The sequence below is a fragment of the Schistocerca serialis genome, chromosome 7 (assembly GCF_023864345.2).
Source record: "Schistocerca serialis cubense isolate TAMUIC-IGC-003099 chromosome 7, iqSchSeri2.2, whole genome shotgun sequence".
NCBI classification, from domain to species: Eukaryota; Metazoa; Arthropoda; class Insecta; order Orthoptera; family Acrididae; genus Schistocerca; species Schistocerca serialis.
Genome location: NC_064644.1, coordinates 331,945,028 through 331,961,041, shown reverse-complemented (window position 1 = coordinate 331,961,041; position 16,014 = coordinate 331,945,028). Strand labels below are relative to the sequence as shown.

Sequence of the window (16,014 nt, the reverse complement as noted above, 5' to 3'; positions counted from 1 at the left end):
ATCACGTTCCACGTTAAAGTGTGACCGTTTCCCCCCATAGGAATTTTTGCAGTGAACTTTTATTAAATACAATTAAGTTGGAGGTGAAACCGTTACAAGTCTGAAGCCGATGTCAGCCATGTTAGTAGCCCCAAACATTAGCTTCTGGTGAAACGGTTTTGGTAAAAAAAAATGCCAGGTTTCTTACAGGTATACCAGTCGTTCTGACTATTGTCTAAAGAGTGAAGGTGTCACATTTCATTCGTAAGTGAACTCGTTCAAGCGGTATTTTCTTTTGTATGCATGAATTTCAGCTGCGCCTGGTTTCTTTTGTTCTAGCAGTATTGTTGTGGTGGTCTTCAGTCCAGAGACAGGTTTGATGCAGCTCTCCATGCTACCCTATCGTGTGCAAGCGTCTTCATCTCCCAATACCTACTGCAACCTACATCCTTCTGAATCTGTTCAGTATATTCATCTCTTGGTCTCCCTCTACGATTTTTACCCTCCACGCTGCCCTCCAATACTAAACTGGTGATCCCTTGATGCCTCAGAACATGTCCTACAAACCGATCCCTTCTTATAGTCAAGTTGTGCCACAAATTTCTCTTCTCCCCAATTCTATTCAATACCTCCTCATTAGTTATGTCATCTACCCATTATGTGATCTTCAGCATTCTTCTGTAGCACCACATTTCAAATGCATCTATTCTCTTTTTGTCTAAACTATTTATTGCCCACATTTCACTTCCATACATGGCTACGCTCCGTACAAATACTTTCAGAAAAGACTTACTGACACCTACATCTATACTCGATGTTAACAAATTTCTCTTCTTCAAAAACACTTTCCTTGCCATTGCCAGTCTACATTTTATATCCCCTCTACTTCGACCATCATCAGTTATTTTGCTCCCCAAATAGCAAAACTCATTTACTACTTTAAGCGTCTCATTTGCTAATCTAATACCCTCAGCATCACCCAATTTAATTCGACTACATTCCATTATCCTCGTCTTGCTTATGTTGATGTTCATCTTACATCCTCCTTTCAAGACACTCAAGACACTGTCCATTCCGTTCAACTGCTCTTCCAAGTCCTTTGCTGTCTCTGACAGAATTACAATGTCATCGGCGAACCTCATAGTTTTTATTTCTTCTCCATGGATTTTAATTCCTACTCCAAATTTTCCTTTTGTTTCTTTTACTGCATGCGCAATATACAGATTGAATAGCATCTGAGATAGGCTACAACCCTGTCTCACTCCCTTCCCAACCACTAATTCCCTTTCATGTCCCTCGACTCTTATAACTGCGGTCTGGTTTCTGTACAAATTCTAAATATCCTTTCGCTCCATGAATTTTACCCCTGTCACCTTCAGAATTTGAAAGAGAGTATTCCAGTCAACATTGTCAAAAGCTTTCTCTAATTCTACAAACGCTAGAAACGTAGGTTTGCCTTTCCTTAATCTTTCTTCTAAGATAAGTCGTAGGGTCAGTATTGCCTCACGTGTTCCAATATTTCTATGGAATCCAAACTGATCTTCCCCGAGGTCGGCTTCTACCAGTTTTTCCATTCGTCTGTAAAGAATTCGCGTTAGTACTTTGCAGCCGTGGCTTACTAAACTGATATTTCGGTAATTTTCACATCTGTCAACATCTGCTTTCTTTGGGATTGGAAGTATTACATTCTTCTTGAAGTCTGAGGGAATTTCGCCTGTCACATACTTCTTGCTCACCAGATGGCAGAGTTTTGTCAGGACTGGCTCTCCCAAGACTGTCAGTAGTTCCAACGGAATGTTGTCTACACCCGGGGCCTTGTTTCGACTTAGGTGTTTCAGTGCTCTGTCAAACTCTTCACGTAGTATCATATCTCTCATTTCTCTCTTCATCTACATCATCTTCCATTTCCATAATATTGTCCTGAAGAACATCGCCCTTGTATAGACCCTCTATATACTCCTTCCACCTTTCTGCTTTCCCTTCATTGCTTAGAACTGGGTTCCCATCTGAGCTCTTGATATTCATGCAAGTGGTTATCCTTCCTCCAAAGGTCTTTTTATTTTTCCTGTATTCAGTATCTATCTTACCACTCGTGAGATAAGCCTCTACATCCTTACATTTGTCCTCTAGCCATCCCTGCTTAGCCATTTTGCACTTCCTGTCGATCTCATTTTTTTGAGACGTTTCTATTCCTTTTTGCCTGCTTCCTTTACTGCATTTTTGTATTTTCTCCTTTCATCAATTAAATGCAGTATATCTTCTGTTACACAAGGATTTCTGTTAGCCCTCGTCTTTTTACCTACTTGATCCTCTGCTGCCCTCACTATTTCATCTCTCAAAGTTACCCAGCCTTCTTCTACTGTATTTCTTTCCCCCATTCTTGCCAATCGTTTCCTGAAGCTTTGCCTGCGACTCTCTACCACCTCTGGTTTAGTCAGTTTATCCAGGTCCCAACTCCTTAAATTCCCTCCTTTTTGCAGTTTCTTTAGTTTAATCTACAGTTAATAAGCAATAGATTGTGGTCAGAGTCCACATCTGCCCCTGAAAATGTCTTACAGTTTAAAACCTGGATCCTAAATCTCTGTCTTACCATTATATTATCTATTAAAAAGGGAAATGGATAGGTTAAAGTTAGATATAGTGGGATTTAATGAAGTTCAGTAGCAGGAGGAACAAGACTTTTGGTCAGGTGAATACAGGGTTATAAATACAAACTCAAATAGGGGTAATGCAGGAGTAGATTTAATAATGAATAAAAAAATAGGAGTGCGGGTAAACTACTACAAACAGCATAGTGAACGCATTATTGTGGCCAAGATAGACACAAAGCCCACGCCTACTACGGTAGTACAAGTTTATATGCCAACTAGCTCTGCAGATCATGAAGAAATTGATGAAATATATAACGAGATAAAAGAAATTATTCAGGTAGTGAAGGGAGACGAAAATTTAATAGTCATGGGTGACTGGAATTCAACAGCAGGAAAAGGAAGAGAAGGAAACGTAGTAGGTGAATATGGATTGGGGCTATGAAATGAAGGAGGAAGCCGCCTGGTAGTATTTTGTGCAGAGCATAACTTAATCATAGCTAACACTTGGTTCAAGAATCATGAAAGAAGGTTGTATACATGGAAGAACCCTGGAGATACTAGAAGGTGTCAGATAGATTATATAATGGTAAGACAGAGATTTAGGAACCAGGTTTTAAATTGTAAGACATTTCCAGGCGCAGATGTGGACTCTGACCAAAATCTATTGCTTATTAACTGTAGATTAAACTAAAGAAATGCAGATAGGTGGGAAATTAAGGAGATGGGACCTGAGTAAACTGAAAGAACCAGAGGTTGTAGGGAGTTTCAGGGAGCGCATAAGGGGACAATTGACAGGAATGGGAGAAGGAAATACAGGAGAAGAAGAATGGGTAGCTTTGCGGGATGAAATAGTGAAGGCAGCAGAGGATCAAGTAGGTAAAAAGACGAAGGCTAATAGAAATCCTTGGGTAACATAAGAGATACTAAATTTAAATGATGAAAGGAGAAAATACAAAAATTTAGTAAATGAAGCAGGCAAAAAGGAATAGAAACGTCTCAAAAAATGAGATCGACAGGAAGTGCAAAATGGCTAAGCAGGGATGGCTAGAGGACAAATGTAAGGATGTAGAGGTTTATCTCACTGGGGGTAAGATAGAGACTGCCTACAGGAAAAATAAAAAGACCTTTGGAGAAAAGATGACCACTTGTATGAATATCAAGAGCTCAGATGGAAACCCAGTTCTAAGCAAAGAAGGGACAGCAGGAAGGTCGAAGGAGTATATAGTGGGTCTACAAAGGGTCGATGTTCTTGAGGACAATATTATGGAAATGGAAGAGGATGTAGATGAAGAGAGAAATGGGAGATATGATACTGCGTGAAGAGTTTGACAGAGCACTGAAACACCTAAGTCGAAACAAGGCCCCAGGAGTAGACAACATTCCATTAGAACTACTGACGGCCTTGGGAGAGCCAGTCCTAACAAAACTCTACCATCTGGTGAGCAAGAAGTATGTGACAGGCGAAATTTCCTCAGACTTCAAGAAGAATATAATAATTCCAACCCCAAAGAAAGCAGGTGTTGACAGATGTGAAAATTACCGAAATATCAATTTAATAAGCCACGACTGCAAAATGCTAACGCGAATTCTTTACAGACGAATGGAAAAACTAGTAGAAGCCGACCTCGGGGAAGATCAGTTCGGATTCCGTAGAATATTTGGAACATGTGAGGCAATACTGACCCTACGACTTATCTTAGAAGAAAGATTAAGGAAAGGCAAACCTACGTTTCTAGCATTTGTAGACTTAGAGAAAGCTTTTGACAATGTTGACTGGAATACTCTCTTTCAAATTCTGAAGGTGACAGGGGTGAAATACAGGTTGCGAAAGGCTATTTACAATTTGTTCAGAAACCAGATGGCAGTTGCAAGAGTCGAGGGACATGAAAGGGAATCAGTGGTTGGGAAGGGAGTGAGACAGGATTGTAGCCTCTCCCCGATGCTATTCAATCTGTATATTGAGCAAGCAGTAAAGGAAACAAAAGAAAAGTACGGAATAGGAATTAAAATCCATGGAGAAGAAATAAAAACTATGAGGTTTGCCGATGACATTGTAATTCTGTCAGAGACAGCAAAGGACTTGGAAGAGCAGTTGAACGGAATGGACAGTGTCTTGAAAAGAGGGTATAAGATGAACATCAACAAAAGCAAAACGATGATACTGGAATGTAGTCGAATTAAATTGGGTGATGCTGAGGGAATTAGATTAGGAAATGAGACACTTAAAGTAGTAAAGGATTTATGCTATTTGAGGAGCAAAATAACTGATGATGGTCGACGTAGAGAGGATATAAAATGTAGACTGGTAATGGCAAGGAAAATGTTTCTGAAGAAGAGAAATTTGTTAACATCGAGTGTCGATTAAGTGTCAGGAAGTCGTTTCTGAAAGTATTTGTATGGGGTGTAGCCATGTATGGAAGTGAAACGTGGACGATAAATAGTTTAGACAAGAAGAGAATAGAAGCTTTCGAAATGTGGTGCTACAGAAGAATGCTGATGATTAGATGGGTAGATCACATAACTAATGAGGAGGTATTGAATGGAATTGGGGAGAAGAGGTGTTTGTGGCACAATTTGACTAGAAGAAGGGATCGGTTGGTAGGACATGTTCTGAGGCATCAAGGGATCACCAATTTAGTACTGGAGGTCAGCGTGGAGGGTAAAAGTCGTAGAGGGAGACCAAGATATGAATACACTAAACAGATTCAGAAGGATGTAGGCTGCTGTAGGTACTGGGAGATGAAGAAGCTTGCACAGGATAGGGTAGTATGGAGAGCTGCATCAAACCACTCTCAGTACAGAAGACCACAACAACAACATCTCGTCATACATTTCATCAAATGGCTCTGAGCGCTATGGGACTTAACATCTGTGGTCATCAGTCCCCTAGAACTTAGAACTACTTAAACCTAACTAACCTAAGGACATCACACACATCCATTCCCGAGGCAGGATTCGTACCTGCGACCGTAGCAGTTACGCGGTTCCAGACTGAAGCGCCGAGAACCGCACATTTCATCGATCTCATCGTCATCTGCGGAGCTAGTCGGCATATAAAGTTATACTACTGTGGTAGGCGTGGGTTTCGTATCTATCTTAACTGCTGGAACACGAAGGCAGCGTTTTTACATCTTATGCTTCGCTTCTTGGTTATTCTAAACATATAACAAAAATAAGTTACACTGACGAGGCCAAATTCATTGTATTACTGGATCAAATATGCCTTTAAGACCACAAAAACGTCTAAAAATACCTTACTGACGCTGAGTCTTCACGAAAATTGATATTTACTATTTAAAACAAGTGTGGCGCGGAGACGACAGAAATTAAGAACAAGACGCAACTGTCAACAGTAGTCTGCTAGTCTTTAGAGTCTTGCAATCGCTGGCTGTCACGTAAGTAACGACAATAGCTGCAGCGAAGATTTTTCCGTTGGCATGTTCCGAAGCTCGTGCACTCAACATAAAACAGAAAAGAAAATATATATTACGCCTATGTTTCCCTTAGTATCGTAACACCCAGGACATTTGAATACACACAAAATCCCAGAGATTGAAAATATCGCTACAGGTGTAAGGTTCTTTTATTTAGAACACGACCGGCTTCGGGCTCTTATAAGCCCATCCTCTGGTGTCATAACTTGGTGCTGTGACTACGAGCTTAGTGGTGGACGAATACAAGACGCGGTGTTCTACCACTGAGCGCAGAGCATGGAGTGTTCTAAATAAAAGAACCTAACAACTGTAGCGGTATTTTCAACCTCTGGTATAATGCTCGGTTTCGGATGTCCGTCCGGCAGGATTGTTTGCACATAAAATCATTTTAACATATACTGCAATAGGTTAGGCGGGAAGAACAGCATTGTGAATGCTCCAATATCTTACCATCCTGAAGAGTTGGTAGAGGACAACAATGAGAAACGATTACAGGGAAGATTATCTATCATGGTTGCACTGTGACATTCCGCGGTCATAAAGAGGTTAAATAATTAATATTTAACGGTAAGAGTATCACGACTACCTCAGTTTTTCCGGGTACACACCGAAATTATGCCTGTATCTTATGCGCATTCTTTATGGCTTGCCTCGTCTTGTTTGTCTTCAAGGGAAAGAACCCAGCCTGATAAGAGCAACAATGATAGAGGCGGCTCTCTGACGTAGCAGTAGAGAAGACCAGTGTGACCTCGCTCTGGCGGGACTCTGAACCCAGCTCGCTTATCAGCTCGGCCGCGTCTGTTTCCAGTTTTTCGTGGGACCGCCATGGCGGCAGACGCAGCCACTGTACGGCGCCTACGCGTCCTCTCCAGGGTCATTGCTGGCGTCCGCAAGGTAGTGTACCTGCGCGTGCCCCACAGTAACTGACACCGATAAAGAACAGACAACGCTACCGCTCTCACAACTCTCCTTTTGCTACCTGCTTTGCCAGTACTCTCCTTCTGCTACCAGCTATGACCACTTATGAGATACTTGGTGTCCCAGGAGGAGTGGTCAACATTAAGGCATATGACAGGAACGATCATTCGAAGCAAAAGAGTCCAGTAAACGTGGGCTCTAAAATGCATACCTTAATATCTGTGAGCACTCTTCGTCTTCGATAGTGTGAAACAAATCTCCTCTGCTGCAAGCTCTTTGCTTTCCACGTTTTGGGGGCAGGAAGTAGTATGGGCCAAACCAATAAAAAGATTGTCTAGTAAATATGAGCTCTAAAATGCATACCTTAAGAGCTAAGAGCACTTTTTCTGTAACATGTGTTTCATAGTAGCGAAGATAAACAAGCTTTCATAGATTTTAAGGTATGCACTTTAGAGTCCATGTTAACTAGACATTTTTTTCTTGTTTTCGTGCATATGGAGAGCAAAAAGCTTACAGTAAAAGATTTGTTTCATAGTATCGAAGATGGGGATGTGCTCATAGCTCTTAAAATATACATTTTAGAGTCCATGTTTACTGGACTTCTTTTGGTTCAGATAGCTCTAAGCACTATGGGACTTAACATCTGAGGTCATCAGTCCCCTAGACTAAGAACTACTTAAACCTAACTAATCTAAGGACATCACACCTCCATGCCAGATGCAGAATGCAGGATTCGAACATGCGACCGCAGCAGCAGAACGGTTCCGGACTGAAGCGCCTAGAACCGCTCGGCCACAGCGGTCGGCGGACTTCTTTTGCTTCGATTTATCGTTCCCGTGACGTCTCGAATATTAACCATTCTTCCTGGGGCACCCTGTGCAGCACTGTGCTGTAATACATAAATCTAAGAAAAAATGCTATCTATGCCTCATTTACATTCCCCTGGGTGCAATATTGAGTCTGTTGATGATTATCAAAAGTACACAAATGAGTCAAATAAAAAAAAAAAAATTTCTGCAACATGTTGTTTTGATTTGAGAACACGCTTTTTGGAGCACAATCATTTACCCTTCGTTGTGTATACGCACATTTGTATTAGTTCCTAAACGATATCGTTAGTGGCTCTTTGGTTATAAATTCCTGCGATTGTATTCTAAATTCAGTTTCAGAACTTGAAGTACACGACAGACGCATATGTATCTGTTATGCTTTTCGCTTACCTTCCGACCCGATATTAATGTTTAAGACTATGATGTTACTCTTCGTGCGCAGATACAGAACGTTAAACACTCTTCCACCCAAATTTTACACCGAAATTTCGTACCTGAGTCTGCAAAAGTATCGAACAATTATCGTTGATCATTATTTTACTATTTCTGTACTTCCTGTGACGTGTTTTTGTTCTATATTATGAAGCTCATTTCATTGTATGGTATTTCGCCGCAGTACGATACCATATTCAAGAATAGGCATCAGTGTGCGCGTATTTTTGATAAGAGGATAGAGAGATATAAAGGATATTTTTGTAATAATGTTTTGTTTGCTTTATCGTGCAAAACTACCAGACCAGGAGCTGACATGTCGCGAACGTAGTTCATACCTTTTTAGTTTCCACAAGTGGAAAAGTCGATGCAGATTTTATCCGATGAAACGCTCATTTTGGTGTCCTTGGATTTCTCGTTGTTCTATTAACTAAAAATTATTTCTCCTTAGGGAATTCTATGGAATACAGCCACATGTGCGACAGCTTGCAGTCACCCGCATTTGTAGTGTATGAAGCATGAGCAGGTTTTTAGCAATAATGACAATAAAATATATAGAATGTTTTCATATAATATTAATGTAGTCGTGGTGGTTTAGCGGATAGAGCACCAGTCTGCAGTCCCGGAGATCCCGACTTCAGTTCCCGACAGAGGTAGGTATTCGTCCTCCTAACAAACCCTCCACGACGGCATGCCTACCCGTCATGACTGATTTCGTCCAAATTTATGGTCTACGTAGGACTGTGCCAGAAATTAAAGTGACAAAACTGAGAGCTTCATATGGCTAGCGTTTAGAAAAAATGGCATCTTCGGCGCGGATCAGACGAGGCATGAGCCATTTAAGTCCGCGCAGTTTTCAGGCTGCGGTTGGGGCAGTGGAAAGATGGTAATCCGAGAGTTGTGGGATCGCTTCCCTAACTGGGTTTTTCACGTTGCTTACACTGTCAAGTAAACCGAAATAATGCTCAATATATTGTATTTATTAGTATTTTCATAAAATGCAATAAAATGAAAAGCAAAGGAAAATTTGGGGCTGCAAATAAATTTCCAGGAATGGATCATAATGCGAGCGAATAAGGACTTCGTATATCAAGTTAGATACTTTTATTATTTTACATTTGATGGTTTGCATGTTCTGGGGTGATATTCATGGTAGACATAGGAGTGGCAGCCGCGCGGGATTAGCCGAGCGGCCTCAGGCGCTGCAGTCATGGACTGTGCGGCTGGTCCCGGCGAAGGTTCGAGTCCTCCCTCGGGCATGAGTGTGTGGTTCAAATGGCTCTGAGCACTATGGGACTTAACATCTATGGTCATCAGTCTCCTAGAACTTTGAACTACTTAAACCTAACTAACCTAAGGACAGCACACAACACCCAGCCATCACGAGGCAGAGAAAATCCCTGACCCCGCCGGGAATCGAACCCGGGAACCCGGGCGTGGGAAGCGAGAACGCTACCCCACGACCACGAGATGCGGGCCCATGCATGAGTGTGTGTGTTTGTCCTTAGGATAATTTAGGTTAAGGGACTGATGACCTTAGCTGTTAAGTCCCATAAGATTTCACACACATTTGAACATTTTTGAACAGGAGTGGCATCTTGCGCACGCTATAAACGCCGCAATTTTTACATTACATGGTTGTTTGAAAGTTACCATAGAAAAACAAACATGGCTTATATTCGTGAGAGGTCCTCTCTCATCGCTCAGTTTGGCAGCAATTCACGCACAACGTTATCATTTCGCCACATAATGGCTTGGATTGCTGCCGACATACCATGGAATTTGTTTTGAAGCAGTCTTCTCCAAGGTCAAAATGAAACTAACGGAATATGAAGCCCTGTACGCCTTAATTACAATCTCTCCTCAAAATTTTATTTACAGAGTCCTCATGAAAATTTATTTCCAAACCCAAATCTTCGTTTACTTTTCGTTTTCATGCCGTTCATGAAAATAATAATAAACTCGATATACTGAGTTTTATTTCAGTTTTTCTGCAGTCTAAGTAATGTAAAAATTCAAAATAAAAAATAAAGAAGTTTCCGTGTGAGGACTCGAACCCACGACCCTCACATTACCATTCTGTAATCTTTCTGCTGCGCCAACCGCTGCTTGGAAATTATGTTAACATAGATGGCTCATGCCTGGGCCGACCCGCGCCAACAGGGCGATTTTTTTTTTTTTAACCGCTTGACCATCTGGAGCTCCCGCTTCTGTCACTTTCATTTCTGGTCAACACCTGCATATACTGTAAATTTGGACGAAATCAGTGATAACAGATTAGGCGAGGTCCCCTTGTCAACCTGCTATCAAACAAGAAGTGGGGATCTTTCCCGGGGGTAAAAGACGACCAAACGAGGAACTCGCCACTATCCTCCTGCTAGTACCGCGGAAATTTTGCCTGACCCTGCCTGCAGTCAGAGCTATAGCTTAGCCACAGGCTTGTGCCACATACTTTACGTTTTTGTAACAACAATAAACTGTTTATTATAAATATTTTAATGTGATAATAATTTGTTCTCTTCAGTGAATTCCACATTGCCTTAGCATAACGGTCAAGAAATTACAGTTCAAGCAAATACAGGCTTTGAAAAGCGTAAGCCCAAAAATTTGAAAATTTCACATATCACACGATTAATTTAATAACCATTATTGCAGAAAACTCTCACAACTTTGATAACAACATTATCTACAGAATATAATATCGAAGTGTGCATCTACAATTATCAGAACTTCAATAGGCACTCCGACTGCGGACACTAGCCCTTTTTTTTAGTTGAGGACCTTTCCTTACTTAACTTCCTAGAGTATGCTGGTTCTACGTCAGGTTTTTCGAACCATGTTGGATTTATTGCCGACACAATGGAACTGTCTCGAAATCTGCCAGAAAACCCGAAGAGATTCTAGTCGTATGTAAAGAGCACCAGTGGTGACAGGACACAACAAGTACCTTCACTGCTCCTTAACAATAGTGATATTATAGATGACAGTGCCACTAAAGCAGAATTACAAAACACAGTTTGCCGAAATTCCTTCGCAAAAGAAGACGAAGTAAATAGCCCAGAATTTGAACCAAGAACGACTGTCAACATGAGTAACTTAGACGTAGATATCCTCGATGCAAGGAAACAGCTTAAAACGCTTAATAAAGGCAAGGTCTGCGGTCCAGATTGTATATCAGCAAGGTTTCCTTCATAGTACGCTGATACAATAGCTCCATACTTAGCAATCATATACAACCGTTTTCTCTTAGAAAGATCCTTGCCTCACAAGTGTCTTCTTACCAAACTGCGTGCCTATGGAGTATCGTCTCAGCTGTGGACTGAATTCGTGATTTCCTGTCAGGAAGGTCATGGTTCGTAATAACAGAAATAATACCTGTCGTTGCCCAAGTAAGTGTTATAGGTTCTCTGCTGTTCCCGATCTGCATAAACGATTTAGGAGACAATCTGACTAGCCCTCTTAGATTGTTTGCAGATGATGCTGTCAGTTACAGTCTTGTACAGTCATTTGATGATCAAAACGAATTGCAGAATGATTTGGACAAGATATCTCTATGTTTCAATATTGGTAATTGACTCCAAATAATGATAAATGTGAAGTCATCCATATGAGTGCTAAAAGGAATCCGCTAAATTTCGGTTAGACGATAAATCACACAAGTTTAAAGGCTTTAAACTCAGCTAAATACTAAGGGATTACAGTTACAAATAACTTACGTTGGAACGATCACGTAGATAATGTTATGGAGAAAGCAAACCACCGAGCGAGGTGGCCCAGTGGTTAGACACTGGACTCGCATTCAGGAGGACGACGGTTCAATCCAGCGTCCGGCCATTCTGATTTAGGTTTTCCGTGATTTCCCTAAATCGCTCTAGGCAAATGCCGGGATGGTTCCTTTCAAAGGGCACGGCCGACTTCCTTCCCCGTCCTTCCCTAATCCGATGAGACCGATGACCTCGCTGTGTGGTCTCCTTCCCCCAAAACCAACCAACCAACCAAAACAAACCAAAGACGGCTATTTACTGGCAGAACACTTAGAAAATATAACAGATCTAATGACAGTGCCTGCACTACGCTTGTTCGTCCTCTGCTAGAGCATTGCTGCGCTGCATGGGATCCTTACGAAATAAGAGTGACGGAAGACATCGCAAAAGTTCAAAGAAGGGCAGCTCGTTTAGTATTATTGCCTCAGAGTACGAAAATATTTTGGTGCCGTCCAGCTACGTATGGAGGAATGATCATCATAATAAAATAACAGAAATCAGAGCTACCACGGAATGATTTAATTGTTCGTTTTTCCCATGCGCTGTCCGAGACTGGAACGGTGGAGAAGTAACTTGAATGTGGTTCGATGAACCCTCTGCCAGGCACTTAGTTCTGAATTGCACATTAATGATGTATATACAGATACCGTACGGTTTGCCTCCGTATATGTACCTTTTCTACTCTGGAATGTCTGTGCAGCCGCAACCCCACCCACAAGAGCAAATGAAAATATCCTGTGTTAAAAGTACCTTGTAAGGTTTAGCATTTCTTCCAGTTTTCGAGTCTTAGTTTTTTACGCCAGTTAAGTCTCCAGAAGTTAGCTGTGAAATCTGAAACTTGATACATCTATGCATATTTCAACGGGACTTCAAAACGTACGCTACACTCTATTAAGACAGACAAAAAAAATTATTGAATGCTGTCCTACATTTCCAAGTGACACAGATACATGACACTTTTTCTATGTAGCCACCACGACTGTGGTTGGAAGAAACGGTTGGACCGTTTCATATCTTTTTTCATTTCCTCGACGATAAAAATCCAGTCCTTGGTCACAGATCCATTCGAGAATTTCTGTGTGGACGTCCTCATTATTGAAAAATCCATTTCTCCCCCGACGTTATTTCAACTTGCCGGAAAGATGGAAATCGCATGATGCAATATCTGGACTTCTTGTCAACATCGCCCACGCCTGTCCGGCCTTGGTCAAGTTATTGACAAAATTTCACTGCGGGTCGATGCGACTTTGCATTTGGTCCACATATAACCAGAATTTCTCAGTGGATATGTGTGCAATTTAGACGTTTTTCGCGCTATAAATTTGTCTTACCTCTGCACTCCCCCACTGTGATGCAGCTGTTATCCGTACCGCAGCAGAACTGTGTCTGCAAGAAATCTGAAAATGTACTCTCTTCTGAAAACTCACCACTCTTGTCTTAGTGCGGGGACGACGAGTGTAACTTACTGTCCGAAGTCCCTATGTATAAAATAATGTCTGTCTGTATGTGATGGCTAATCTCGGGAACCGCAGTAGTGATTTTGATACGGTTTTCACTAATAGACTGATTCACGAGGATGGTTTATGTCTATAACTTATAATCGGTACACAAGACAAGTCATCTGATGTAGATACCTAATGTTACCCGTGCGAAGCTGGAGAATGTCGCTAGTTTACAAATATAAACACTTCTGTACTAAAAAGTGGTTGGAGGATTCATGACACAAATGACCACCTCTTCCCCCTCTCCCTTGGATTCAGCCTGCACGTACCATTGGTGTAGCCCATGTGACCATCGGTCATCTGCGATGCTTGGAAAACCATCGCAGCCACAGCTTCGAGATACCCACTCAATATCTGATTACCAGTGCAATTGGAAACAGCTGCGTGTGCCTGCCGCCTCCTTACCTAACAGAAAACGCGCCTGTTCTGATAACCCATCAGACGCACTACCGAATTAGTCTAACGATGGTGATACAGCCGCAACAATCGTGCTTGTTTTTGTTATCCATTGCAATAGCAGCGCACCTCGTAGCCAGCAAGCTGAACTGTTCAGTAAATGTGGAAACCCAACCCAAAAGCCAGTACCCAATATCCCAAATCCTCGTGCTGTGCAGCGCAGGTACACACGCCTACGACTGCACACAGAGGAAACTGGTTTCCTGGTATCCAAGTGCAGAAATACCGTTACAAACAGAACATCGCGCACACTTCATTAGTTCTGCAGCTTTTTCTTTCAATTTTACAGACACTATTCGGTAAAAAAAATTATTTTTCGTTACTTGTAGCTTCATACACTGAAGAGCCAAAGGAACTGGTACAGCTACCTAGTATCGTGTACCGCCCCCGCGAGCACGCAGAAATGCTGCAACACGAGTGGCCAGGGACTCGACTAATGTCTGAAATATGCTGGAAGGAATTGACACCATGAATCCTACAGGGCTGTCCTTAAATCCGTAAGAGTACGAGGGGTTGGAGATTTCTTCTGGACAGCACGTTGCAAGGCAACCCAACCATGCTCAATAATGTTCATGTCTGGGGAGTTTGGTTGCTAGCGGAACTGTTTAAACTCAGAAGACTTTTCCTGGAGCAGCTCTGTAGCAGTTCTGGACGTGTGGGTTGCGCATTGTCCTGCTGGAACTGCCCAAGTTCGTTGGAATGCACAATGGACACGAATGCAGGCGATCAGACAGGATGCTTACGTACGTGTTAGCTGTCAGAGTCATATCTAGACGTAATCAGGGGCCCAATATCACTCCAATTACACCCCCCCTTCCCCCCCCCCCATACACACACACTATTACAGGGGCTCCATCACCCTGACCAGTTCCCTGCTGATATGCAGGGTCCATGGATTCATGAGGTCTCCATACCCGTACACGTCCAACCCGCTCGGAACAGCTTTAAACGAGTCTCGTCCTACCACGCAACGTTTCCAATCATCAACAGCCCAATGTCGGTGTTAACGGACCAAGACGAGGCGTAAAGTTTCGTGCCGTGCAGTCATCAAGGGTACACGAGTGGGCCTTCGGCTCCGAAAGCCCATACCTATGATGTTTCGTTGAATGGTTCGCACACTGACACTTGTTGATGCCCCAGCATTGAAATCTGCAACAATTTTTGGAAGGGTTGCACTTCTGTCACGTTGAACGATTGTCTTTAATCGTCGTTTGTACCGTCTTTGCAGGAATTTTTTCCGATCCCAGCGATGTCGGAGATCTGATGTTTTACGGGATTCCTGATATTCACGATGCACTCATGAAATTGTCGTACGGGATGCTGTGTCCCATCGCTTGTGCACCGACTGTAACATCACGTTGCGACTCACTTAAATCTTGATAACCTGCCACTGTAGAAGCAGTATCAATCTAACAACTGCGCCAGATACTTGTTCTCTTGTATAGGCTTTGCCGACAACTACGCCTTATTCTGCGTGTTTATATATCTCTGTATTTGAATAACATGCCTATACCAGTTTCTTTGGCATTTCAGTGTAAGCCATCTTAATGGTGAAGTGCCAATAATTTCGATAATGGTCATAATTATTGTGGTATTTGACATTTAAGTAACATACTCCGCGAAATTCGAAAAGTTTGCAATGAAAAGTAGGAATCGCTATTGTTTTGTATTTGCTGCATATTGTTTCATACATTGCTGTGTATGAAATTTAGCTAACATTGTTTTTTAGTTAGTACTGAGAAGAGAAATGTATTTTAATTTGCATACTCAATTCCGACCGCACACCCATAAATTCAGAATGAAATATTCATAACATCCCCCATATCTCATAAACTGTTTGAGATATGGTAAATTATAGCACAAAAGGAATAGAACATTTTGCCATATGACTAACATGCAGAACCTTCTTATCCATGGCAATATAGCAGAAGCCATAGCTTTTATTTTCTGTTTGCAGGGCAGTACTGTAATTTCTTAAGAGTGAGATAGGAATTTGGTACTACGAAAACGAAAGCGAAAAATCTTTTTTTACATTATTGCAAACTGATATAATGATGTGTTCCATAAGCTGTTGACGTCTCTGGTCGCTAATTGCTTCTTTAATAAGA

The 16,014-nt window shown here is 41.8% G+C and overlaps 1 protein-coding gene across 1 annotated transcript in view; it reads left to right on the top strand.

Annotated features, from left to right (window-relative positions):
* Positions 1–6,787: 6,787 nt before the first annotated feature.
* LOC126412416 (malate synthase-like) overlaps positions 6,788–16,014 on the top strand; it is a 137,919-nt gene continuing 128,692 nt past the window's right edge. Inside the window, exon 1 of the mRNA XM_050082004.1 lies at positions 6,788–6,898. Coding sequence (XP_049937961.1) covers positions 6,830–6,898 — 69 coding nt within the window. The 5' untranslated portion in view covers positions 6,788–6,829. The remainder of the gene's footprint in view (positions 6,899–16,014) is intronic.